The following is a 27,757-nucleotide window of genomic DNA, read 5'->3' on the forward strand; positions in this document are numbered from 1 at the left end:
GTCAGTTGGGAGACGTTTTCTCAGAGCAGAGGTGAATGCTCACACTGCCTATTCCACAGGAGAGAAGGACGGAGGGCATGGCGAGCGCTGGGCATACCCTCAGAGTGATGAAACCGGGGGTACTTGAGGACAGTGGCTGAAAATCCATAACTAAGGCCATCTATTAATTTTCTGATGTTGATTTAGAATTAGAGGAAAAATATAGTTTTTCTTTTAGCCCCAGAGAGTATTTGGTAAAAAAACATCAAAAGGGTTAATCATTTATATAAACACTCTATATGCTTATACCATGTACTTGACACACTTGCTTTGACTAGGCCACCATTAACATGAAGTAAAATAAATGTTACTAGTTGATGTGCCTGGTTTCAACTGGGCAAAGGTTTGTTGGGCGGAACATTATACCCCTTTTCACCTCCTTGGGAGTCGAATTTCAAAAAATCCCTGCTTAGTAGGTGGCTGCAAATAACTGTCACAGTTTCCAGACCACCCAGCAGGTGCACAGGGAGAGTTCACCAACTGTCACATTTTCCAGAGCACACTGGTGATGCATTGTAAATGGCAGGCAGATATTTTGCTACATAACTCCGAAACGAAGCAACCAATTACAACGCCAATAGTTTTCTGCAAATCTACGGACCAAGACCTTTAATTTTTTATATGATGTGCCCTGCTCAGATAACGGCATTATAGAAATGTCACTCATAAAAGTCATCCTTTTTCTATTAATAAATAGATTACAAAGACAGTATGGAAAGCCAAAGTTTGGACCACTAGACTCAAACAGCCCATTTAAGATGCAAAGAGCAAGTAATAATTTTGTAAACAACGATCTAGGAAGGCGTTCTTATTGGGTATCCGGACTCCAGGTCGATATCACTTAGGTTGACACCACTTAGGTCGACACCAGTTAGCTGACACACCTTTGGTCGACACTGTAAATAGGTCGACATGGACAAAAGGTCGACATGAACAAGGTCGACCGGAAAAAAGGTCGACAGGAGGTGTTTTTTTTCAAGTTTTTACCTTTTCCATACTTTGCGATCCACGTGGACTACGAACGGGAATAGTAACCTGTGCTGAGCGCAGCGGCAGTGGAGCAAGGCACCTTGCCCGAAGCATGGCGAGCGAAGCGAGCCATGTGAGGGGACACGGTGCACTAACTGGGGTTCCCGGTCATATTACGAAGAAAAAGACACCAAAAACACATGAAAAACACATGTCAACCTTTTTTCCTGTCGACCTTGTTCATGTCAACCTATTTGCAGTGTCGACCAACTGCTGTCGACCTAGGTCGTGTCGACCCGGAGTCCCAGATCCTTCCTACCCGGGTGGTATTCATGTGTATTGAATGCCCTGCAAGAGTCTCCATTTTAATTTCCATTTTAACCTTTTGAGTCTGTGGACCTTAAATGGTAACATGACCTCCACCAACATCCCGCCCCCTCACTATCCCGATGGTTGGCATGCCGACCAACAGGGACTATTTCCACTCGTGGGTGTCCACAACACCCATAGAGTGGGAATAGAACCAGCGTGGCCCCCGCAGTGGGCCCACAAGGGGCTTGCTGCACTCGCCACTTTCCACAGGGATCCCAGCGCGGGTATGATGCCGGGATCCCGGCATCGGTATGCTGCCCGACCGCCGGTCAGCCATACTACACCCCTCCTGCCCATGTGGCCACCATTCCTGGGGAGTGTTGCGAAGGAACCCTCTGTCACCTGAATCTGAAATGTGTAGCCCATAGGCAACTGCGGGGGGCAATCAAGTTGGTAAATCTGACAGCATTGCTTCCCCCACAGAAACCTATGGGGGTTGCAGCTGCCGGACTGAACAGTAGATACCTGCTGCCGTCCTCTATGATACATTCAGGGGATGCTTAATATTTGCAGTTAACTCTCAAAAACAGGTGTTTTCGGGGATTAAGCCACAAATATTTAATGATAAATGGGCCCCATGGTCACCAGTAAGGAACATCCAGTACCTTAAATTGGCCAGACATGCATCAACCCAATTTGCATTTGCTCAGGCCACACACAACGAGCTACTGATATTTTCCATTTGTAGATGGTCATTACATTAGGGAAGTGAGACAAATTGGCTACTATTTGCTGTGATAATGAACTGCACAAATTGTAATTCACCTATTTGATTAGGGTCAAGATGTCCACAGGCAGTGTGTTTACACAAGAAAACCTACATAAAATAATAGTCCACAGATTGTTACTGCTATGCATTAGTATTAATTTTTATTTACAAGGCTTCACAACATGTACGCAGTGCTGTACAGAATATACATACAAACACTTCCAATAACAGGGCATAAGATCTTAAATACAAAGCACAAGGAATCCCATAGCATAAATTACAGCAGACTGGGAAGAACAGATAATGGGCATGGGTTGAGCAAATCACTGAAGCTAGCAAGAGTCACGGGAAGTAATCAATTCAGTATTGGTAATACCCAAATTATGGCTCAGCATACAAAGTCAGAGTCACTGAAGGGGAGAGACAAGGGAGCGGAGCTTTGGTGACAAGGACGTAGACTAGGGAAGTACACTAGGGATGAGGACCCTGCCCATAAGAGCTGACATACTAAGGGGAAGAGAGTTCAGTTGAAAGGTGAACTGGGAAAAGGAGATTTATGGTAGACTTACCATGGTTAAATCTCTTTCTGCGAGGTACACTGGATTCCATAGGGAATAACATCGGACTGTAGAGTTGGATCTTGATCCGAGGCACCAACAGGCTAAAGCTTTGACTGTTCCCAGGATGCACTGCACCGCCTCCTCTATAGTACCGCCTCCAGGCACTGGAGCTCAGTTTCGTTAACCAGTCCAATGCAGTAGCAGGTAAAATAGAGATGGTAGAGGTTAGCCACATAGAACCACATTCTCATGACAGGAGAAGGTACCAGCGGCTAATGCCATACAAACCTAAAGAAGCTAAGTGCGTCAGGGTGGACGCCCTGTGGAATCCAGTGTACCTCGCAGAAAGAGATTTAACCATGGTAAGTCTACCATAAACCTCCATTTCTGCAGCGGGGTACACTGGGATTCTACAGGGAATAACATCGGGGATGTCCTAAAGCAGTTCCTCATGGGAGGAGACGCACTGTAGCGGGCACAAGAACCCGGCGTCCAAAGGAAGCATCCTGGGAGGCGGAAGTATCGAAGGCATAGAACCTTATGAGAGTGTTCACTGAGGACCACGCAGCTGCCTTGCACAATTGTTCAAGGGTCGCACCACGGCGGGCCGCCCAAGAAGGTACAACCGACCAAGTAGAATGGGCTTTGATGGTAGCAGGAGCTGGAAGGCCAACCTGTACATAAGCATGTGCAATCACCATTCTAATCCATCTGGCCAAGGTCTGCATGTTAGCAGGCCAGCCATGTTTGTGAAATCCAAACAGCACAAAGAGAGAATCAGACTTCCTAATGGAGGCAGTTCTCTTCACGTAGATACGGAGAGCCCGTACCACATCCAAAGACAACTCAGAAGAACTAAAGGCCGGAACCACATCTCCTGTTTAAGGTAGAAGGAAGACACCACCTTAGGCAAATAACCAGGGCGCGTTTGAAGAACAGCCCGGTCATGGTGAAAAATCAGAAAGGGTGGACGACAGGATAAAGTGCCTAAGTTCGACACCCTCCTAGCAGAGGCAATAGCCAACAGAAAAACGACCTTAAGCGTAAGGCATTTAAGGTCCACAGACTCAAGAGGTTCAAATGGAGACTCTTGCAGGGCATTCAATACAACAGACAGATCCCATGGAGTCACAGGAGGGACATAGGGAGGCTGAATCCATAGAACACTCTGAGTGAAAGTGTGAACGTCAGGAAGAGACACAATTTTCCTCTGAAACCACACCGACAAGGCAGATATATGAACCTTGAGGGAGGCCAGACGAAGGCCCAAGTCTAAGCTTTGCTGGAGAAAAGCCAAAAGTCTTGAAGTTTTGAAAGTATACGCATCATAATTCTTAGCAGCACACCAAGTGAAGTAAGAATTCCAGACCCTGTAATAAACCCGAGCCGAAGCAGGTTTACTGGCCTTCAACATCGAATGACCACCTCAGAGAATCCTTTTGCTCTCAGGAGTGATGCTTCAAGAGCCACGCCGTCAAAGTCAGTCTGGCCAGGTCCGGGTAGACAAAAAGGCACTGAACAAGGAGGTCTGGGCGTTGAGGAAGTAGAAGAGGACGCTCTGTCGAGAGACCCTGCATGTCTGAGAACCAATGCTGTCTGGGCCACGCTGGAGCGACTAGAAGTAGTACTCCTCCTTCTTGCTTGAACTTCCGTATTACCCTGGGCAGGAGTGACACTGGACGGAACTCATATGGCAGCCGAAAGTTCCATGGAATTGCTAGTGCGTCCATGAACGCCACTTTAGGATTCCTTGTCCTTGCTCCGAAGACGGGAACCTTGTGATTGTGTCGAGATGCCATTAGGTCTACATCTGGTAGGCCCCACTTGTCCACTAGGAATTGAAAGACTTCGGGATGAAGACTTCACTCTCCGGCGTGTACGTCCTGACGACTGAGGAAGTCTGCTTCCCAGTTGAGGACTCCCAGAATGAACACTGCCGATATGGCTGGCAGATGGCGTTCCGCCCATTGGATAATTTTTTACTCTTCCATCATTGCCATGCGACTTCGAGTACCGCCTTGATGATTTATGTACGTCACTGTGGTGGCATTGTCCGATTGTACTTGAACAGGCCTGTTCTGTACCAGTGGCAGGGGCAGTGTCAACGCATTGAACACTGCCCGCAATTCCAGAATGTTTATCGGAAGGAGAGATTCCTCATTGGTCCACCGACCCTGGAAAGAGTGTTGCTCCAACACCGCGCTCCAACCCCGCAGACTGGTGTCCGTTGTTAGGAGGACCCAGTTGGAGATCCAGAAGGGACGGCCCTTGCTCAACTGTTGGTCCTGTAGCCGAAAAGACAGAGAGGGGAGGGGTTGCAAATCCCACCACCACATTTCCCTTCAGCACATTAAAAAAATACCTGTAACCATACCCAAACCTATCTGGTAATAGAATATCAGAGAATTAGTTTACACATGTTTGCAAACACATGTTTAAGCTGCTCAGTGACAGACGAACCTCCGGAGTCAAGGAGATCATTTGAGACCTGATCCGGTGAGGCAGGCCGTTCCACTTGGAAAGGATTAAATCATTGCAGAGGGTGGGAATGAAATTAAGCGAACTCTACCATGTCGAATGCCGACACCATGAGGCCTAGTACTTGCATCGCCGAGTGTATTGACACTCTCTGGCGAGAGAAGAAGTATCTGATACTGTCCTGAAGTTTCAGGACTTTCTCTGGAGACAAGAACAATCGTTGGTTGTGTCCAGCAATGTCCCCAGGTGCACCATGCTCTGAGCAGGAACCAGCAAGGACTTCTTCCAGTTGATGAGCCACCCATGGGCTTGTAGGAATTGGACCGTCAGTTCCAGATGACTGAAGAGAACCTCTGGAGAGTTCACCATGATCAGCAAGTCATCTAGATACGGCATGATCCTGACACCCTGACGGCGGAGAAGAGCCTTCATGACTACCGTGAACTTGGTAAAGATCCGAGGAGCCATGGTCAGTCCAAAAGGCATGGCCTGGAATTGATAATGTAGGTTGCCAATAGCAAACCACAGATATTGCTGATGCGACATGGTAAAAGGTATGTGCAGGTAAGCATCCTGTATGTCCAGGGATACCATATAGTCCTTGGGCTCCACAGCCAGTACAATAGAGCTCAGAGTTTCCATACGGAATTTGGATACCCTCACAAAGTTGTTCAAAGATTTGAGATTGAGTAAAAGCCAGGAGGACCCATTTGGTTTCGGGACTAGAAACAGGGTCGAATAGTATCGGCACAATCACTCTAGTATCTAGGAGAGTTTGTACAACCAAGTGTAGAGTTTGTGCTTTCAGCGGATCCGAAGGAATAATCGTCGAGCAGAACTGTTGAGGGGGGCGTCCGAAGTGGTCCTTAACCAGGCCTGGGCAAACTGAAGAAGTCGGCCTCCCACCCTGGGGTCCCCCAGGGGGAGGCCCGCCCCGTCATGCTGCAGGCTTGTCCTGTTTGGAAACAGGCTGACGGGCGGCCCAAGATTGCTTAGACTTGGGCTTGGTGGTTTTGGAAGTACGAGCCTGTCTCGGATACACCTGACCCTTTGCTTTACCTGGAGGTCGAAAGGAATGAATAGTGGTACTCTTAGCCTTCGGAGCAGAAGGATTGGTACTTGGGAGACATGCAGTCTTGGCTGTTGCCAAGTCAGTCACGATCTTGTTCAGATCCTCCCCAAATAGTATGTTTCCAAGCACCTCCAAGGTCTTTTTGGAGTCCAGGTCCACTTTCCAGGACCTTAACCACAAAATCCGGCGAGCCAGGATAGACGTAGTAGACCCCTTGGCTGCCATTACACCGGCATCAGAGGCCGCCTCCTGAATATAGTGAGAGGCTGTGGTAATATACGACAGATATTGTCTGGCAGTGTCAGAAAAATTTAGAGGTAGCTCATCCTCAACTGCCTTAACCCATGATTCAATAGCTTTTGCAGCCCAAGAGGCTGCCATAGTGGGTCTATATACAGCACTGGTAAGTGTGTAAATAGACTTCAGGCATCCCTCCACACGGTTATCCGTCGTTTCCTTCAGTGAAGTGACAGTGGTGACAGGCAGAGTAGAAGACACCACTAGAAGGGAGACATGAGAGTCCACCGGCGGTGGAGTTTCCCACTTGTTACTCAACTCCGCAGGGATAGGATAACGAGCCAACATCCTTTTAGACAAGGAAAATTTCTTTCCTGGAGATGACCAGGCTTCCTGGCGCATGTCAATTAAGAGGTCAGAATGAGGTAAAACTACTTTAGCAACCTTCTGACGTTTAAACTTATCAGGTTTCTTAGACACAGTAGTAGGTTCAATCTCATCATCAATCTGGAGAATCAGCTTGATAGCCTCCCCTAGTTCAGGAACATCAACCTGAGTTGTAGATTCCTCATCAGAAACCACTGTATCCATATCAGAAGGATCAATATAATCCCCATGCTCATCGGAGGAATCATCCGAAATATTAGTGGATTGGGAGGAAAATAAGAATTTACTCACCGGTAATTCTATTTCTCGTAGTCCGTAGTGGATGCTGGGAACTCCGTAAGGACCATGGGGAATAGACGGGCTCCGCAGGAGACTGGGCACTCTAAAGAAAAGATTAGGTACTATCTGGTGTGCACTGGCTCCTCCCTCTATGCCCCTCCTCCAGACCTCAGTTAGGGAAACTGTGCCCGGAAGAGCTGACATTACAAGGAAAGGAAATTTGAATCCAGGGTAAGACTCATACCAGCCACACCAATCACACCGTACAACTTGTGATAACCTTACCCAGTTAACAGTATGAACAACAACTGAGCCTCACTCAACGGATGGCTCATAACAATAACCCTTATTTAAGCAATAACTATATACACGTATTGCAGAAAGTCCGCACTTGGGACGGGCGCCCAGCATCCACTACGGACTACGAGAAATAGAATTACCGGTGAGTAAAATCTTATTTTCTCTGACGTCCTAGTGGATGCTGGGAACTCCGTAAGGACCATGGGGATTATACCAAAGCTCCCAAACGGGCGGGAGAGTGCGGATGACTCTGCAGCACCGAATGAGCAAACACAAGGTCCTCCTCAGCCAGGGTATCAAACTTGTAGAAATTTGCAAATGTGTTTGAACCCGACCAAGTAGCTGCTCGGCAAAGCTGTAAAGCCGAGACCCCTCGGGTAGCCGCCCAAGAAGAGCCCACCTTCCTTGTGGAAAGGGCCTTCACCGATTTTGGACGCGGCAATCCAGCCGCGGAATGAGCCTGCTGAATCGTGCTACAGATCCAGCGAGCAATAGTTTGCTTTGAAGCAGGAGCACCCAGCTTGTTGGGTGCATGCAAGATAAACAGCGAGTCAGTCTTCCTGACTCCAGCCGTTCTGGAAACATATATTTTCAAAGCCCGGACTACGTCCAGCAACTTGGAATCCTCCAAGTCACGAGTAGCCGCAGGCACCACAATAGGTTGGTTCAAATGAAACGATGACACCACCTTTGGGAGAAATTGGGGACGAGTCCTCAATTCTGCCCTGTCCATATGGAAGATCAGATATGGGCTTTTACACGACAAAGCCGCCAATTCCGACACACGCCTAGCCGATGCTAAGGCCAACAGCATGACCACTTTCCACGTGAGATACTTTAGTTCCACGGTCTTAAGTGGCTCAAACCAGTGGGATTTCAGGAAATCCAACACAACGTTAAGATCCCAGGGTGCCACTGGTGGCACAAAAGGGGGCTGAATATGCAGCACTCCCTTAACAAATGTCTGAACCTCAGGCAGTGAAGCCAGTTCTTTTTGAAAGAAAATGGATAGGGCCGAAATCTGGACCTTTATGGACCCCAATTTTAGGCCCATAGTCACCCCTGACTGTAGAGAGTGCAGGAAACGACCCAGTTGGAATTCCTCTGTAGCGGCCTTCCTGGCCTCATACCAAGCAACATACTTCCGCCATACACGGTGATAATGTTTTGCTGTCACGTCTTTCCTAGCCTTTATCAGCGTAGGAATAACTTCATCCGGAATGCCTTTTTCCGCTAGGATCCGGCGTTCAACCGCCATGCCGTCAAACGCAGCCGCGGTAAGTCTTGGAACAGACAGGGCCCTTGTTGCAGCAGGTCCTGTCAGAGAGGCAGAGGCCATGGGTCCTCTGTGCGCATTTCTTGCAGTTCCGGGTACCAAGTCCTTCTTGGCCAGTCCGGAACAATGAGTATTGTTCTTATTCCTCTCTTTCTTACTATTCTCAGTACTTTTGGTATGAGAGGAAGAGGAGGAAACACATATACCGACTGGTACACCCACGGTGTCACTAGGGCGTACACAGCTATCGCCTGAGGGTCCCTTGACCTGGCGCAATATCTTTTTGTTGAGGCGGGACGCCATCATGTCCACCTGTGGCAGTTCCCATCGGTTTGCAATCAGTTGGAAGACTTCTTGATGAAGTCCCCACTCTCCCGGGTGGAGGTCGTGTCTGCTGAGGAAGTCTGCTTCCCAGTTGTCCACACCCGGAATGAACACTGCTGACAGTGCTTGCACATGATTCTCCGCCCATCGAAGAATCTTTGTGGCTTCCGCCATTGCCATCCTGCTTCTTGTGCCGCCCTGGCGGTTTACATGGGCGACCGCCGTGATGTTGTCTGACTGAATCAGCACTGGCCGGTTTCGAAGCAGGGGCTCTGCTTGACTCAGGGCGTTGTAAATGGCCCTTAGTTCCAGTATATTTATGTGTAGAGAAGTCTCCAGACTTGACCACAGCCCTTTAAAGTTTCTTCCCTGAGTGACTGCCCCCCACCCTCGGAGGCTTGCGTCCGTGGTCACCAGGACCCAGTCCTGTATGCCGAACCTGCGGCCCTCGAGAAGGTGAGCACTCTGCAGCCACTACAGAAGAGACACCCTGGTCCTTGGGGACAGGGTGATCAGCCGATGCATCTGAAGATGCGATCCGGACCACTTGTCCAACAGATCCCACTGAAAGATCCTGGCATGGAACCTGCCGAAGGGAATGGCTTCGTATGAAGCCACCATCTTTCCCAGGACTCGCGTGCAGTGATGCACCGATACCTGTTTTGGTTTCAGGAGGTCCCTGACCAGAGATGCTAATTCCTGGGCCTTCTCCACCGGGAGAAACACCTTCTTCTGTTCTGTGTCCAGAATCATGCCCAGGAAAAGCAGACGCGTCGTAGGAATCAGCTGCGACTTTGGAACATTCAGAATCCAGCCGTGCTCGGCAAAGTTGTAAAGCCGAGACCCCTCGGGCAGCCGCCCAAGATGAGCCCCCTTCCTTGTGGAGTGGGCATTTACAGATTTTTGGCTGTGGCAGGCCTGCCACAGAATGTGCAAGCTGAATTGTACTACAAATCCAACGAGCAATAGTCTGCTTAGAAGCAGGAGCACCCAGCTTGTTGGGTGCACACAGGATAAACAGCGAGTCAGATTTCCTGACTCCAGCCGTCCTGGAAACATATATTTTCAGGGCACTGACAACGTCTAGCAACTTGGAGGCCTCCAAGTCCCTAGTAGCCGCAGGCACCACCAATAGGTTGGTTCAGGTGAGACGCTGAAACCACCTTGGGGAGAAACTGAGGATGAGTCCTCAATTCCGCCCTGTCCGAATGGAAAATCAGATAAGGGCTTTTTCAGGATAAAGCCGCCAATTCTGACACGCGCCTGGCCCAGGCCAGGGCCAACAGCATGACCACTTTCCATGTGAGATATTTTAACTCCACAGATTTAAGTGGTTCAAACCAATGTGACTTTTGGAACCCAAAACTACATTGAGATCCCAAAGTGCCACTGGAGGCACAAAAGGAGGCTGTATATGCAGTACCCCTTTTACAAACGTCTGAACTTCAGGGACTGAAGCTAGTTCTTTTTGGAAGAAAATTGACAGGGCCGAAATTTGAACCTTAATGGACCCCAATTTCAGGCCCATAGACACTCCTGTTTGCAGGAAATGTAGGAATCGACCCAGTTGAATTTCCTCCGTCGGGCCTTACTGGCCTCGCACCACGCAACATATTTTCGCCAATTGCGGTGATAATGTTTTTGCGGTTACATCCTTCCTGGCTTTGATCAGGATAGGGATGACTTCATCCGGAATGCCTTTCTTCCTTCAGGATCCGGCGTTCAACCGACATGCCGTCAAACGCAGCCGCGGTAAGTCTTGGAACAGACAGGGTCCTTGCTGGAGCAGGTCCCTTCTTAGAGGTAGAGGCCACGGATCCTCCGTGAGCATCTCTTGAAGTTCCGGTTACCAAGTCCTTCTTGGCCAATCCGGAACCACGAATATAGTGCTTACTCCTCTCCATCTTATCAATCTCAGTACCTTGGGTATGAGAGGCAGAGGAGGGAACACATACCCTGACTGGTACACCCACGGTGTTACCAGAGCGTCTACAGCTTATTGCCTGAGGGTCCCTGGACCTGGCGCAATACCTGTCGAGTTTTTAATCATGTGGAAGACTTCTGGGTGAAGTCCCCACTCTCCCGGGTGGAGGTCGTGCTGAGGAAGTCTGCTTCCCAGTTGTCCACTCCCGGAATGAATACTGCTGACAGTGCTATCACATGATTTTCCGCCCAGCGAAGAATCCTTGCAGCTTCTGCCATTGCCCTCCTGCTTCTTGTGCCACCCTGTCTGTTTACGTGGGTGACTGCCGTGATGTTGTCCGACTGGATCAACACCGGCTGACCTTGAAGCAGAGGTCTTGCTAAGCTTAGAGCATTGTAAATGTCCCTTAGCTTCAGGATATTTATGTGAAGTGATGTCTCCAGGCTTGACCATAAGCCCTGGATATTCCTTCCCTGTGTGACTGCTCCCCAGCCTCGCAGGCTGGCATCCGTGGTCACCAGGACCCAGTCCTGAATGCCTAATCTGCGGCCCTCTAGAAGATGAGCACTCTGCAACCACCACAGGAGGGACACCCTTGTCCTTGGTGACAGGGTTATCCGCTGATGCATCTGAAGATGCGTTCCGGACCATTTGTCCAGCAGGTCCCACTGGAAAGTTCTTGCGTGGAATCTGCCGAATGGGATTGCTTCGTAGGAAGCCACCATTTTACTCAGAACCCTTGTGCATTGATGCACTGAGACTTGGCTCGGTTTTAGGAGGTTCCTGACTAGCTCGGATAACTCCCTGGCTTTCTCCTCCGGGAGAAACACCTTTTTCTGGACTGTGTCCAGGATCATCCCTAGGAACAGAAGACACGTCGTCGGAACCAGGTGCGATTTTGGAATCTTGAGAATCCAATCGTGCTGCCGCAACACTACCTGAGATAGTGCTACACCGACCTCCAACTGTTCCCTGGATCTTACCCTTATCAGGGAATTGTCCAAGGAAGGGATAACTAAAATTCACTTCCTTCGAAGGAATATCATCATTTCGGCCATTACCTTGGTAAAGACCCGGGGTGCCGTGGACCATCCATACGGCAGCGTCTGAACTGATAGTGACAGTTCTGTACCATAAACCTGAGTTACCCTTGGTGAGAAGGGTAAATTTTGACATGAAGGTAAGCATCCTTGATGTCCCGAGACATCATGTAGTCCCCTTCTTCCAGGTTCGCAATCACTGCTCTGAGTGACTCAATCTTGAATTTGAACCTCTGTACGTAAGTGTTCAAAGATTTTAGATTTAGAATCGGTCTCACCGAGCCGTCCGGCTTCGGTACCACAACAGTGTGGAATAATACCCCGTTCCCTGTTGCAGGAGGGGTATCTTGATTATCACCTGCTGGGAATACAGCTTGTGAATGGCTTCCAAAACTGTCTCCCTGTCAGAAGGAGACATCGGTAAAGCCGACTTTAGGAAACGGCGAGGGGGAGACGTCTAGAATTCTAATTTGTACCCCTGAGATATCACCTGAAGGATCCAGGGGTCTACTTGCGAGTGAGCCCACTGCGCGCTGAAATTCATTGAGACGGGCCCCACACCATGCCTGATTCTGCTTGTAAAGCCCCAGCGTATACTGAGGGCTTGGCAGAGGCGGGAGAGGGTTTCTGTTCCAGGGAACTGGCTGATTTCTGCAGCCTTTTTCCTCTCCCTCTGTCACGGGGCAGAAATGAGGAACCTTTTGCCCGCTTGTCCACGAAAAGACTGCGCCTGATAATACGGCGTCTTCTCATGTTGAGAGGCGACCTGGGGTACAAACGTGGAATTCCCAGCTGTTGCCGTGGCCACCAGGTCTGAAAGACCGACCCCAAATAACTCCTCCCTTAATAAAGCAATACTTCCAAATGCCGTTTGGAATACGCATCACCTGACCACTGACGTGTCCATAACCCTCTACTGGTAGAAATGGACAACGCGCTTAGACTTGATGCCAGTCGGCAAATATTCCGCTGTGCATCACGCATATATAAAAATGCATCTTTTAAATGCTCTATAGGCAAAAATATACTGTCCCTATCTAGGGTATCAATATTTTCAGTCAGGGAATCCGACCACGCCAACCCAGCACTGCACATCCAGGCTGAGGCGATTGCTGGTCGCAGTATAACACCAGTATGTGTGTAAATACCTTTTAGGATACCCTCCTGCTTTCTATCAGCAGGATCCTTAAGGGCGGCCATCTCAGGCGAAGGTAGAGCCCTTACAAGCGTGTGAGCGCTTTATCCCCCCTAGGGGGTGTTTCCCAACGCACCCTAACCTCTGGCGGGAAAGGATATAATGCCAATAACATTTTAGAAATTATCCGTTGTTATCGGGGGAAACCCACGCATCATCACACACCTCATTTAATTTCTCAGATTCAGGAAAACTACAGGTAGTTTTTCCTCACCGAACATAATACCCCTTTTTTGGTGGTACTCGTATTATCAGAAATGTGTAAAACATTTTTCATTGCCTCAATCATGTAACGTGTGGCCCTACTGGAAGTCACATTCGTCTCTTCACCGTCGACACTGGAGTCAGTATCCGTGTCGGCGTCTATATCTGCCATCTGAGGTAACGGGCGCTTTAGAGCCCCTGACGGCCTATGAGACGTCTGGACAGGCACAAGCTGAGTAGCCGGCTGTCTCATGTCAACCACTGTCTTTTATACAGAGCTGACACTGTCACGTAATTCCTTCCAACAGTTCATCCACTCAGGTGTCGACCCCCTAGGGGGTGACATCACTATTACAGGCAATCTGCTCCGTCTCCACATCATTTTTCTCCTCATACAGGTCGACACAAAAGTACCGACATACAGCACACACACAGGGAATGCTCTGATAGAGGACAGGACCCCACTAGCCCTTTGGGGAGACAGAGGGAGAGTTTGCCAGCACACACCAGAGCGCTATATATATACAGGGATAACCTTATATAAGTGTTTTTCCCCTTATAGCTGCTGTATAGTTAATACTGCGCCTAATTAGTGCCCCCCTCTCTTTTTTTTAACCCTTTCTGTAGTGTAGTGACTGCAGGGGAGAGACAGGGAGCTCCCCTCCAACGGAGCTGTGAGGGAAAATGGCGCCAGTGTGCTGAGGAGATAGGCTCCGCCCCTTTTTCGCGGACTTTTCTCCTGCTTTTTTATGGATTCTGGCAGGGGTTAAATGCATCCATATAGCCCAGGAGCTATATGTGATGCATTTTTTTTTGCCATCCAAGGTGTTTTTATTGCGTCTCAGGGCGCCCCCCCCAGCGCCCTGCACCCTCAGTGACCGAAGTGTGAAGTGTGCTGAGAGCAATGGCGCACAGCTGCAGTGCTGTGCGCTACCTTGTTGACAGGACGTCTTCTGCCGCCGATTTTCCGGACCTCTTCTGCCTTCTGGCTCTGTAAGGGGGCCGGCGGCGCGGCTCTGGGACCCATCCAAGGTGGGCCTGTGATCGTCCCTCTGGAGCTAATGTCCAGTAGCCTAAGAAGCCCAATCCACTCTGCACGCAGGTGAGTTCGCTTCTTCTCCCCTTAGTCCCTCGATGCAGTGAGCCTGTTGCCAGCAGGTCTCACTGAAAATAAAAAACCTAATCTAAAACTTTCACTAAGAAGCTCAGGAGAGCCCCTAGTGTGCACCCTTCTCGTTCGGGCACAGAGATCTAACTGAGGCTTGGAGGAGGGTCATAGGGGGAGGAGCCAGTGCACACCAGATAGTCCTAAAGCTTTCTTTAGATGTGCCCAGTCTCCTGCGGAGCCGCTATTCCCCATGGTCCTTACGGAGTCCCCAGCATCCACTTAGGACGTTAGAGAAATGGACATAGCATTAATTCTAGAGCCCAGCAGGCAAATGTCCCTCTGAGCATCTCGCATATATAAGACGAAGTCTTTGATATGGCCCAGGGTTAGCAAAACAGTATCTCTGTCGAGGGAATCTATGTCGTCTAACAGAGTATCTGTCCACGCAGCTACAGCACTACACATCCAGGCTGAAGCAATAGCAGGTCTCAGTAGAGTACCAGAGTGTGTATACACTGACTTCAGGATAGCTTCCTGCTTTCTATCCGCAGGCTCCTTTAGGGCGGCCGTATCCTGAGACGGCAGGGCCACCTTTTTAGATAAGCGTGTCAGCGCCTTGTCCACCCTAGGGGATGTTTCCCAACGTAACCTGTCCGTTGGCGGGAAAGGGTACGCCATCAGTAACCTCTTAGAAATCACTAATTTCTTATCAGGGGAACTCCACGCTTCTTCACACAATTCATTTAATTCATCAGATGGGGGAAAAGTCATTGGCTGCTTTTTCTCCCCAAACATATAAACCCTCTTGGTATTAATCGGGTTACTCTCAGAAATGTGTAATACATCTTTCATTGCAATAATCATGTATCGGATGGCCTTGGTCATTTTAGACTGTAAATGTGCCTCATCATCGTCGACACTGGAGTCGGACTCCGCGTCGGCATCTGTTTCAACCATCTGAGATAGAGGGCGTTTATGAGCCGATGACGGCTTCCGAGTCGCCTGGGCAGGCGCGGGCTGAGACCCCGGCTGTCCCAAGGCTGCAGCGTCATCAAACCTTTTATGTAAGGAGTTTACATTGCCATTTAAGACCTTCCACATATCCATCCAATCAGGTGTCGGCCCCAACGGGGGCGAAACCACACTTATCTGCCCTTGCTCCGCCTCCACGTAACCTTCCTCATCAAACATGTCGACACAGCCGTACCGACACACCGCACACACACAGGGAATGCTCAGACTGAGGACAGGACCCCACAAAGTCCTTTGGGGAGACAGAGAGAGAGTGAGTATGCCAGCACACACCACAGCGCTATATAACACAGGTATATTCACTGCTAATAAGTGATTTACCCAATAGCTGCTTCTTTTGTATTGTTTTTGCGCCTAAATTTATGTGCCCCCCCTCTCTTTTTTAACCCGTCTTGTACCTGGATACTGCAGGGGAGAGCCTGGGGAGCTGCTTCCAGCGGAGCTGTGAAGAGACAATGGCGCTGGTGTGCTGAGGAAGAAGGCCCCGCCCCCTCAGTGGCGGGCTTCTGTCCCGCTTTTCATGTAAAAAAATGGCGGTGGTTTTTACATATATACAGTGCTAGACTGTATATATGTATGTTTTATGCCAAAGGTACTTCAATTGCAGCCCAGGGCGCCCCCCCCCAGCGCCTTGCACCCTACAGTGACCGGAGTGTGTAAGTGTGCTGGGAGCAATGGCGCACAGCTGCGGTGCTGTGCGCTACCTTAATGAAGACAGGAGTCTTCAGCCGCCGATTTCATATCTTCAAGCTTCTGTTCTTCTGGCTCTGCAAGGGGGACGGCGGCGCGGCTCCGGGAACGGACGATCGAGGACAGGTGCCTGTGTTCGAACCCTCTGGAGCTAATGGTGTCCAGTAGCCTAAGAAGCACAAACTAGCTGCAAGCAGGTAGGTTTGCTTCTCTCCCCTCAGTCCCACGTAGCAGTGAGTCTGTTGCCAGCAGAAGCTCACTGAAAATAAAAAACCTAATAAATACTTTCTTTACTAGTAAGCTCAGGAGAGCCCACTAGGAGCACCCAGCTCTGGCCGGGCACAGATTCTAACTGAGGTCTGGAGGAGGGGCATAGAGGGAGGAGCCAGTGCACACCAGATAGTACCTAATCTTTTCTTTAGCGTGCCCAGTCTCCTGCGGAGCCCGTCTATTCCCCATGGTCCTTACGGAGTTCCCAGCATCCACTAGGACGTCAGAGAAAAAATGACCCGCTTAGAGGACCCTTTGGTCCCAGTAGGGCGAGGGTTAGGTTTGTGTTTAACCAAGGACTGATTTAATTGCTGTTATTGGGTTGACAGAGTATCCGCCCATGGCGGATTAACTACAGGGACAATATGTTGCTGTAATGGCACAGGAGGTCCCACATGGGCCGTAAGTCATGTTACAAGCGTGGTCAGCATATTTAAAAAAGCAGCCCAAGGTGGGTCTTTATTAGCCACAGGTGCTGCAGACTGACTGGAAGGTGCAGGGCACCCAGTTCTTGAACCCTCAGCTGAAACCTTTTGCTCAGTTAAATCCGTGGTGCCAGCACTGCATGATGCAGGAGCGTCTGCGGATTTCCCGCCCTGTGTAGCAGACATTATTGGGAATGTAGCTTTAGGGTGCAACAGTACAATATAGCCAGACAAAAACAATACCTGCAAAAAAAAAAACCCTGTATTATGTGACAGCAAATGTAAAGCACAAACGGAGGATTTAAGTGGTGTGAGGTGACTGAAACACACAGTGAAAAATACAAAACAGTATATCCTGCGGAACACTATATGGTATATGAGACCCTGACGCACTTAGCCCCCCAGGGTACAGAATATAGTGATAGCAATATGTGTGATACACAGAATAGAAACCACACAGCAGCTAAAGGCACACACAGTATAGGTACAATGCAGAAATTATTACATATAACCAATAAAACTGCACTGGACTAGTAATACTACACATAGAAATGTATGTATACAGATATAACAATGCACAGTAAATACTGGATGTATATCACAGAATACTTGTACTAAATATTCATATAGTAGTGCACTTGTTCTTAACTAACGCTGTCTAAACGACATGTAGAATACTTAAGTGTCCTGTAAATGAACGGTGCTGATGAGGCAGGCGGCTTTACAGAGGCCAGCAGTCCCAGGATCAGCGCCGCTGAGGGGGGTGATGGAGCCGCAGCACAGAATGTCAACATGACATACACTACAACTAGAGCTTCCGCTGCGGCCCTTGAAGTCTTCTAGAAAAGCTCTTGTTAGGGCTGTCTAGCGCAGCCCCCATGTTAGTGACCTGCACTGCAGGCACCAACTTAAAAACTGAGCTCCAGTGCCTGGAGGCGGGGATGTAGAGGAGGCGGTGCAGTGCATCCTGGGAACAGTCAAAGCTTTAGCCTGTTGGTGCCTCGGATCAAGATCCAACTCTACACCCTGATACTATTCCCTGTGGAATCCCAGTGTAACCCGCTGCAGAAAGATAAATGGTGCACGGTTGGAGACGGGTTGGTTATTTATTGCTTACCAAAGGGCTTGTTAGCAGTGCTGAATTAAGGACCACATTTAGAGATGAATGCAGATCGTTGCATCCATCTCCTAACATACTGGGGGCCGCCTAGCATGTGTGGCGCCACCTCACGATGTGTCCGGAAGTATCGATTTGTGGCTGAGATCCTGCCTGTGCAGCCTAGCCGCGCTGGCAGGCGATCCGGCACCTTTTTTTTTGGAGCGGCTGCATGTGACGCCACACAGCCGCCCCAAAAACGCTCCCAACATGCCCCCATTTGGCCCACCAAGCTCTCCCGCAAAGCCGTGTTGCCACCCCCCGACGGCCGCCATTGTCAATCACCTTGCGGCCGCATCCTCGAAGGACGTTGCCGCAAGGTGTAAGGATGTGCACTGCGGCGAGTGCATGAGCAGTCCCCTGGATGAGAACGCGCGCGGTTGTGTCCAGGTCTGAATGACCCCCTAAAATCATGTGGAGGCCCCTAGACAGTCAAAATCTCGGGGCCCCCTCGCAAATTATCTCCTACTACGTTTGTAATTTTACCAGCTAGCAATCTACGATCTGGAAACTGTAATGTGAATCTGATGTCTGTGGTTTATGTACTTTAAGTTGTTAATGTGTACATTACATTAATACAGTATTTTCTCTATAGAGTCTTTAATGTAAGGTTTTAGTTTATTTGAGTTTATTCATTTTCTCTCTCTTTTGGAAACAATTTAAGAAAGCTTGTTTGTAAGATCAAATCAATATTATTTTCATCCGTTGTTGCAGGACCCATAGGCCGATGCCTACTCTGCCTATTTGGTAATCTGTTACTGCCTGTTAGGGCTCCTGGGTCACAAGTCGCTACTAGCAGAATTACTTACATGAATGTCCAGGAGGGAAGTGACTCTCCAGGTTACGGATCCTTTGCAGAACATCACACAGCGCTGACTTCAGCAGCATAACTTCCTCCTCCTGTGCCCGTAGACGGCTTGCCCACCCAGCTGATGGGCACTCATCTACGTAAAGTGAAATAATATGTCACCAGGCTGCTTCTAATCACACATTAGCTGTTATGATGCCACAGTATAATTGGTATATTCAGTGACTTCTGTAACATACTCAGTTAAATCACATTAATATTACAGCAGCATATTTGCCAATCACCAGTACAATTAGAATGAGTCAGGAAAAGTTTTCTTTAAATTTTGCCCTTCGATAAGGGGGAAAAAAATCAATATAAGTAAATGTATTACTCTCACAGTATTACACCTATCACTCACCACTCTAGAGTCTAAATCTTGGGTCTCTCACTGATTGAAAAATTTCAGTATTATATAAAGTGTCAGCAAATATTGGTCTTTAGTATACTTTATATACAGTATTACAGGTTGAGTATCCCATATCCAAATATTCCGAAATACAGAATATTCCGAAATACGGAATTTTTTGAGTGAGAGTGAGATAGTGAAATCTATGTTTTCTGATGGCTCGATGTATACAAACTTTGTTTAATACACAAAGGGGGTCATTCTGAGTTGTTCGCTCATTGCCGATTTTCGCAACGGAGCGATTAAGGCGAAAATGCGCATGCGCATGGTACGCAGTATGCATGCGCTAAGTATTTTAGCTAAAAACTTAGTAGATTTACTCACGTCCGAACGAAGAATTTCCATCGTTGAAGTAATCGGAGTGTGATTGACAGGAAGTGGGTGTTTCTTGGCGGAAACTGGCCGTTTTCTGTGAGTGTGCGGAAAAACGCAGGCGTGCCACGATAAAACGCGGGAGTGTCTGGAGAAACGGGGGAGTGGCTGGCCGAACGCAGGGCGTGTTTGTGACGTCAAACCAGGAACGAAACGGCCTGAGCTGATCGCAATCTGTGAGTAGGTCTGGAGCTACTCAAAAACTGCTAAGAATTTTCTATTCGCAATTCTGCTAATCTTTCGTTCGCTATTCTGCTAAGCTAAGATACACTCCCAGAGGGCGGCGGCCTAGCGTGTGCAATGCTGCTAAAATCTGCTAGCGAGCGAGCATCTCGGAATCACCGCCATAGTTATAAAAAAAATAAGGATTTTACTCACCGGTAAATCTATTTCTGGGTACTCCGTAAGGACCATTGGGAATAGACGGGCTCCGCAGGAGACTGGGCACTTCTTTAAAGAAAAGATTAGGTACTACATCTGGTGTGCACTGGCTCCTCCCTCTATGCCCCTCCTCCAGACCTCAGTTAGGGAAACTGTGCCCGGAAGAGCCGACATTACAAGGAAAGGATTTGGAATCCAGGGTAAGACTCATACCAGCCACACCAATCACACCGTACAACTTGTGATAACTATACCCAGTTAACAGTATGAATAACAACTGAGCCTCATTAAACTGATGGCTCAGAACAAAAACCCCTATAGTTAAGCAATAACTATATACAAGTATTGCAGTAATCCGCACTTGGGACGGGCTCCCAGCATCCACTACGGACTACGAGAAATAGATTTACCGGTGAGTAAAATCTTATTTTCTCTGACGTCCTAGTGGATGCTGGGTACTCCGTAAGGACCATGGGGATTATACCAAAGCTCCCAAACGGGCGGGAGAGTGCGGATGACTCTGCAGCACCGAATGAGCAAACTCAAGGTCCTCCTCAGCCAGGGTATCAAACTTGTAGAATTTTGCAAACGTGTTTGATCCCGACCAAGTAGCAGCTCGGCAAAGTTGTAAAGCCGAGACCCCTCGGGCAGCCGCCCAAGAAGAGCCCACCTTCCTCGTGGAATGGGCTTTGACTGATTTAGGATGCGGCAGTCCAGCCGCAGAATGTGCAAGTTGAATCGTGCTACAGATCCAGCGAGCAATAGTCTGCTTAGAAGCAGGAGCACCCAGCTTGTTGGGTGCATGCAGGATAAACAGCTTGTCAGTTTTTCTGACTCTAGCCGTCCTGGAAACATAGATTTTCAGGGCCCGGACTACATCCAGCAACTTGGAAGCCTCCAAGTCCCGAGTAGCCGCAGGCACCACAATAGGTTGGTTCAAATGAAACGCTGATACCACCTTAGGGAGAAATTGGGGACGAGTCCTCAATTCTGCCCTGTCCATATGGAAGATCAGATAGGGGCTTTTACAGGACAAAGCCGCCAATTCTGACACACGCCTAGCCGAAGCCAAGGCCAAAAGCATGACCACTTTCCACGTGAGATATTTCAACTCCACGGTCTGAAGTGGCTCAAACCAATGTGATTTCAGGAAACCCAACACCACGCTGAGATCCCAAGGTGCCACTGGAGGCACAAAAGGGGGCTGAATATGCAGCACTCCCTTAACAAACGTCTGAACTTCAGGCAGTGAAGCCAGTTCTTTTTGAAAGAAAATAGACAGGGCCGAAATCTGGACCTTAATGGATCCCAATTTTAGGCCCATAGTCACTCCTGACTGTAGGAAGTGCAGAAATCGACCCAGCTGAAATTCTTCTGTTGGGGCCTTCATAGCCTCACACCAAGCAACATATTTTCGCCATATGCGGTGATAATGTTTTGCTGTCACATCCTTCCTAGCTTTTATCAGCGTAGGAATGACTTCAACCGGAATGCCCTTTTCCATCAGGATCCGGCGTTCAACCGCCATGCCGTCAAACGCAGCCGCGGTAAGTCTTGGAACAGACAGGGCCCCTGCAGTAGCAGGTCCTGTCTGAGAGGCAGAGGCCAAGGGTCCTCTGAGATCATTTCTTGTAGTTCCGGGTACCACATCCTTCTTGGCCAATCCGGAACGATGAGTATAGTTCTTACTCCTCTCTTTCTTATTATCCTCAGTATACATAAACCGACTGGTACACCCACGGTGTCACTAGAGCGTCCACAGCTAACGCCTGAGGGTCCCTTGACCTGGCGCAATATCTTTTTAGCTTTTTGTTGAGGCGGGACGCCATCATGTCCACCTGTGGCCTTTCCCAACGATTTACAATCAGCTGGAAGACTTCTGGATGAAGTCCCCACTCTCCCGGGTGGAGGTCGTGCCTGCTGAGGAAGTCTGCTTCCCAGTTGTCCACTCCCGGAATGAACACTGCTGACAGTGCTATCACGTGATTTTCCGCCCACCGGAGAATCCTTGTGGCTTCTGCCATCGCCATCCTGCTTCTTGTGCCTCCCTGTCGGTTTACATGGGCGACCGCCGTGATGTTGTCTGACTGAATCAGCACCGGCTGGTTTTGAAGCAGGGGTTTTGCCTGACTTAGGGCATTGTAAATGGCCCTTAGTTCCAGAATATTTATGTGTAGGGAAGCTTCCTGACTCGACCATTGTCCTTGGAAGTTTCTTCCCTGAGTGACTGCCCCCCAACCTCGGAGGCTTGCATCCGTGGTCACCAGGACCCAGTCCTGTATGCCGAATCTGCGGCCCTCGAAAAGATGAGCACTCTGCAGCCACCACAGCAGAGACACCCTGGCCCTCGGGGACAGGGTGATCAGCCGATGCATCTGAAGATGCGATCCGGACCACTTGTCTAACAAATCCCACTGAAAGATCCTTGCATGGAACCTGCCGAATGGAATTGCCTCGTAAGAAGCTACCATCTTTCCCAGGACTCGCGTGCAGTGATGCACCGACACCTGTTTTGGTTTCAGGAGGTCTCTGACCAGAGATGACAACTCCTTGGCCTTCTCCTCCGGGAGAAACACCTTCTTCTGTTCTGTGTCCAGAATCATACCCAGGAACAGCAGACGCGTCGTAGGAACCAGCTGCGACTTTGGGATATTCAGAATCCAGCCGTGCTGTTGTAGCACTTCCTGAGATAGTGCTACTCCGACCAACAACTGCTCCCTGTACCTCGCCTTTATAAGGAGATCGTCCAAGTACGGGATAATTATAACTCCCTTCTTTCGAAGGAGTATCATCATTTCGGCCATTACTTTGGTAAATACCCTCGGTGCCGTGGACAGACCAAACGGCAACGTCTGGAATTGGTAATGGCAGTCCTGTACCACAAACCAGAGGTACACCTGGTGAGGTGGGTAAATGGGGACATGTAGGTAAGCATCCTTGATGTCCAGTGATACCATGTAATCCCCCTCTTCCAGGCTTGCAATAACCGCCCTGAGCGATTCCATTTTGAACTTGAACTTCCTTATATAAGTGTTCAAGGATTTTAAATTTAGAATGGGTCTCACCGAACCGTCTGGTTTCGGTACCACAAACATTGTGGAATAGTAACCCCGTCCCTGTTGAAGGAGGGGAACTTTGATTATCACCTGCTGGAGGTACAGCTTGTGAATTGCTGCCAGTACTACCTCCCTGTTCTGGGGAGTAGCTGGAAAGGCTGATTTGAGGTAACGGCGAGGGGGAGACGTCTCGAACTCCAGCTTGTATCCCTGAGATACCACTTGTAGAACCCAGAGATCCACCTGTGAGTGAACCCACTGGTCGCTGAAGTTCCGGAGACGGGCCCCCACCGCACCTGGCTCCACATCTGGAGCCCCAGCGTCATGCGGTGGACTTTGTGGAAGCAGGGGAGGATTTTTGTTCTTGGGAACTGGCTGTATGGTGCAGCTTTTTCCCTCTACCCCTGCCTCTGGGCAGAAAGGACGCGCCTCTAACCCGCTTGCCTTTCTGAGGCCGAAAGGACTGTACTTGATAATACGGTGCTTTCTTAGGCTGTGAGGGAACCTGAGGTAAAAAAGTCGACTTCCCAGCTGTTGCTGTGGATACGAGGTCCGAAAGACCGTCCCCAAAAATTTCCATGTGCCTTTTAGAGTCAGCATCACCTGTCCACTGCCGAGTCCATAATACTCTCCGGGCAGAAATGGACATCGCATTAATTCTAGATGCCAGCCGGCAAATGTCCCTCTGTGCATCTCTCATATATAAGACTACGTCTTTAATATGCTCTATGGTTAGCAATAGAGTGTCCCTGTCCAGGGAATCAATGTTATCAGACAGGGAATCAGACCACGCTGCTGCAGCACTACACATCCATGCTGAAGCAATAGCAGGTCTCAGTATAGTACCTGAGTGTGTATACACAGACTTCAGGATAGCCTCCTGCTTTCTATCTGCAGGCTCCTTTAAGGCGGCCGTATCCTGAGAAGGCAGTGCCACCTTTTTTGATAAGCGTGTGAGCGCCTTGTCCACCTTAGGGGATGTCTCCCAGCGTAACCTATCCGTTGGCGGGAAAGGGTACGCCATTAGTAACCGCTTAGAAATTACTAGTTTCTTATCTGGGGAACCCCCCGCTTCTTCACACAATTCATTTAACTCATCAGATGGGGGAAAAGTCACTGGCTGCTTTTTCTCCCCAAACATAATATTCTTTTTTTGTGGTAACCGGGGTAATGTCAGAAATGTGCAACACATTTTTCATTGCCGTAATCATGCATCGGATGGCCCTTGTGGATTGTACATTTGTCTCATCCTCGTCGACACTGGAGTCAGACTCCGTGTCGACATCTGTGTCTGCCATCTGAGGTAGCGGGCGTTTTTGAGCCCCTGATGGCCTCTGAGACGCTTGGGCAGGCGCGGGCTGAGATGCCGGCTGTCCCAAAGCGGTTACGTCATCAAACCTTTTATGCAAGGAGTTGACACTGTCGGTTAATACCTTCCACATATCCATCCACTCTGGTGTCGGCCCCGCAGGGGGCGACATCACACTTATCGGCTCCTGCTCCGCCTCCACGTAAGCGTCCTCATCAAAAATGTCGACACAGCCGTACCGACACACCGCACACACACACAGGGAATGCTCTGACTGAGGACAGGACCCCACAAAGTCCTTTGGGGAGACAGAGAGAGAGTATGCCAGCACACACCACAGCGCTATATAACCAGGGATTTACACTAAAGTGAGTGATTTTTCCCTATAGCAGCTTATTATACACAGTTTGCGCCTAAATTTAGTGCCCCCCCTCTCTTTTTTACCCTTGAAGCCTGGAAACTGCAGGGGAGAGCCTGGGGAGCTGCCTTCCAGCGGAGCTGTGAAGAGAAAATGGCGCCCGTGTGCTGAGGAAGATAGCCCCGCCCCTTTCTTGGCGGACTTCTCCCGCTTTTTTATATGCTTTATGGCGGGGGATTATGCACATATACAGTTTATTAGCTGTATTATGTGCTATTTAGCCATGTAAGGTACTCTAATTGCTGCCCAAGGCGCCCCCCCCCCAGCGCCCTGCACCCATCAGTGACCGGAGTGTGTAGTGTGCAGAGGGAGCAATGGCGCACAGCTGCAGTGCTGTGCGCTACCTTAATGAAGACCGGAGTCTTCAGCCGCCGATTTTCAACTTCTCTTCGGTTCTTCTGGCTCTGCAAGGGGGACGGCGGCGCGGCTCCGGGACCGGACGACCGAGGACTGGGCCTGTGTTCGATCCCTCTGGAGCTAATGGTGTCCAGTAGCCTAAGAAGCCCAAGCTAGCTGCAAGCAGGTAGGTTCGCTTCTCTCCCCTCAGTCCCACGTAGCAGTGAGTCTGTTGCCAGCAGATCTCACTGAAAATAAAAAACCTAACAAATACTTTTCTTTATAGTGAACTCAGGAGAGCCCACTAAGTGCATCCAGCTCAGGCCGGGCACAGATTCTAACTGAGGTCTTGAGGAGGGGCATAGAGGGAGGAGCCAGTGCACACCAGATGTAGTACCTAATCTTTTCTTTAAAGCAGTGCCCAGTCTCCTGCGGAGCCCGTCTATTCCCCATGGTCCTTACGGAGTACCCAGCATCCACTAGGACGTCAGAGAAATATTGTATTAAATGATGTTCAGGCTGTGTGTATAAGGTGTATATGAAACATAAATGATTTGTGTGAAAGTACACATACTTTGTTTAATGCACAAAGTAATTAAAAATATTGGCTAAAATGACCTTCAGGCTGTGTGTATAAGGTGTATATGAAACGTAGAAATGCATTCTGTGCTTAGACTTAGGTCCCATCGCCATGATATCTCATTATGGTATGCAATTATTCCAAAATACGGAAAAATCCGATATCCAAAATACTTCTGGTCCCAAGCATTTTGGATATGGGATACTCAACCTGTATACACGTTATGTCAGTATGTAGTTATGTGACCAGCGGTTAGGAGACCACCGAGCTCGCAGTGTAGTAAGCGCAGCGAGCCTGCAAGGAACTTTGTTGCACTCTGCCACCCGCTGGCATTCTGCGGCCAGGATACCGGCGTCGGGTCGCTGACCGCCGGGATCCTGGCCGCCTGTAACACATACCCAACCCATGTCGTACATAGTATGTTAGAGTCATATAGTGGATGCAATGCAAGCAACCCCAATATTAAAAAAAACTGTCTCCCATGGTTGAAGATACCTGTAGGTGGTATTAGGTATGTATTTGTTCTTACATCCTATATGCTTATCCCTGCACTGTCCGTCCCCCAACCCTCTAATTATGGCATTGTTTCACACTTAAGTTTACCACTGTTATTCAAGTTTACACACCCATCTCCGCTATGTCTACAGACATTCACACCCAACCTGTACTATTCCTACAGACAAGACTGTCTTGCCCCTGACCATACTAAGCTCTCCCCCCACTCACAGCTTGTCACTATACCAATAATGATATTGCTCGGTTTCAGTCTAGATTGTAAGTTCTTCATCCATGCAAACAACAAAAGTGATTGGTGACTAATTACTTTCTAACCAAATGTAAAAGAAACCACTCCAAGTTATCAAAGCATAGGGCCCACATGGAAGTGTTCAGAGGCTATGTCACATTATATTTATACAGGGTATAAACAAATGCAATACGCAAAAAGTATATACAGAAAACTACAGACAAGAAGACATGGGATAAACCTATGCAATAGGCAGATAAATAGTATATGCAGGAAACTACAGACAAGCAGACATCAGATAAACCTAATCATATGCAATAGCAATAGGCAAATAGTATATGCAGGAAACTACAGACAAGAGATAGAGGTTGTAGTAACTTTTATCTGAGACATATATGTGAATAGCACAGTGCTGTACACATTGTCAGTGTACTACCAATATACTTTATGTGAACCCACCTGCAGAGCGGTCCTCCTCCATTGCAGCAGACCTCCTGACAGGGGGTTGTCACTAATTTGTTACCCTCCTTCCTCACTTGGGAGTAGTAGCTCTGAGAACAGTAGGACAGCGGGGGTGCGGGGGTTACAGTTGCCTAGCACCGCTCCTCCAATACACATTCCCTACAGATCCCCCCTCTCTCCCCTGTGCTCCCCTCCTTCTTCTGCGGTTCCTGTCTCTCCACTCCGTCTCTTCCTCTCCCCCGCACTCTCTGTTCCTCCCTCCCCGACAGAAGAGACAGTCTGTGTCAGGGCAGTGACTGTCCCTCCCTCAGGAAGCGCGTCTCAATCAGACAGGCACTAGTATGTAATACAGCGAATGGTGCACGCAGTGCAGAGAGAGAAGAGGGGGAAAGAAGCAGAGGAGGGGACATTCGGAAGGGGGCATGGAGGGGAAAGTTCTAAAACAGATTATTGCAAAATACAGACCGACTGAAGAAGGCACAAGTATTCACAAGTTACTACATATGTATGCAGGGTTACCCAAGCAGAGGGCAGTAGGAGCATCTGCCACGAACTGCAGGGTGACAGCCAGAACATGAATGTAATTTCTCTAACGTCCTAAGTGGATGCTGGGGACTCCGTAAGGACCATGGGGAATAGCGGCTCCGCAGGAGACTGGGCACAAAAGTAAAGCTTTAGAACTACCTGGTGTGCACTGGCTCCTCCCCCTATGACCCTCCTCCAAGCCTCAGTTAGATTTTTGTGCCCGAACGAGAAGGGTGCACACTAGGTGGCTCTCCTGAGCTGCTTAGTGAAA

At 49.0% G+C, this 27,757-nt stretch overlaps 1 protein-coding gene across 1 annotated transcript in view; it reads right to left on the minus strand.

The window, feature by feature from the left end:
* The window catches only part of EML3 (EMAP like 3), a 112,636-nt gene extending 85,115 nt beyond the window's left edge, over positions 1 to 27,521 (minus strand). The window contains exons 1-2 of the mRNA XM_063945022.1: positions 26,959 to 27,521; positions 18,856 to 18,990 (exon numbers count right to left, since the gene is read on the minus strand). Coding sequence (XP_063801092.1) covers positions 18,856 to 18,990; positions 26,959 to 26,980 — 157 coding nt within the window. The 5' untranslated portion in view covers positions 26,981 to 27,521. The remainder of the gene's footprint in view (positions 1 to 18,855; positions 18,991 to 26,958) is intronic.
* Between the last annotated feature and the right edge of the window lie 236 nt (positions 27,522 to 27,757).

This window comes from Pseudophryne corroboree, chromosome 11 (genome assembly GCF_028390025.1).
Source record: "Pseudophryne corroboree isolate aPseCor3 chromosome 11, aPseCor3.hap2, whole genome shotgun sequence".
NCBI lineage: Eukaryota > Metazoa > Chordata > Amphibia > Anura > Myobatrachidae > Pseudophryne > Pseudophryne corroboree.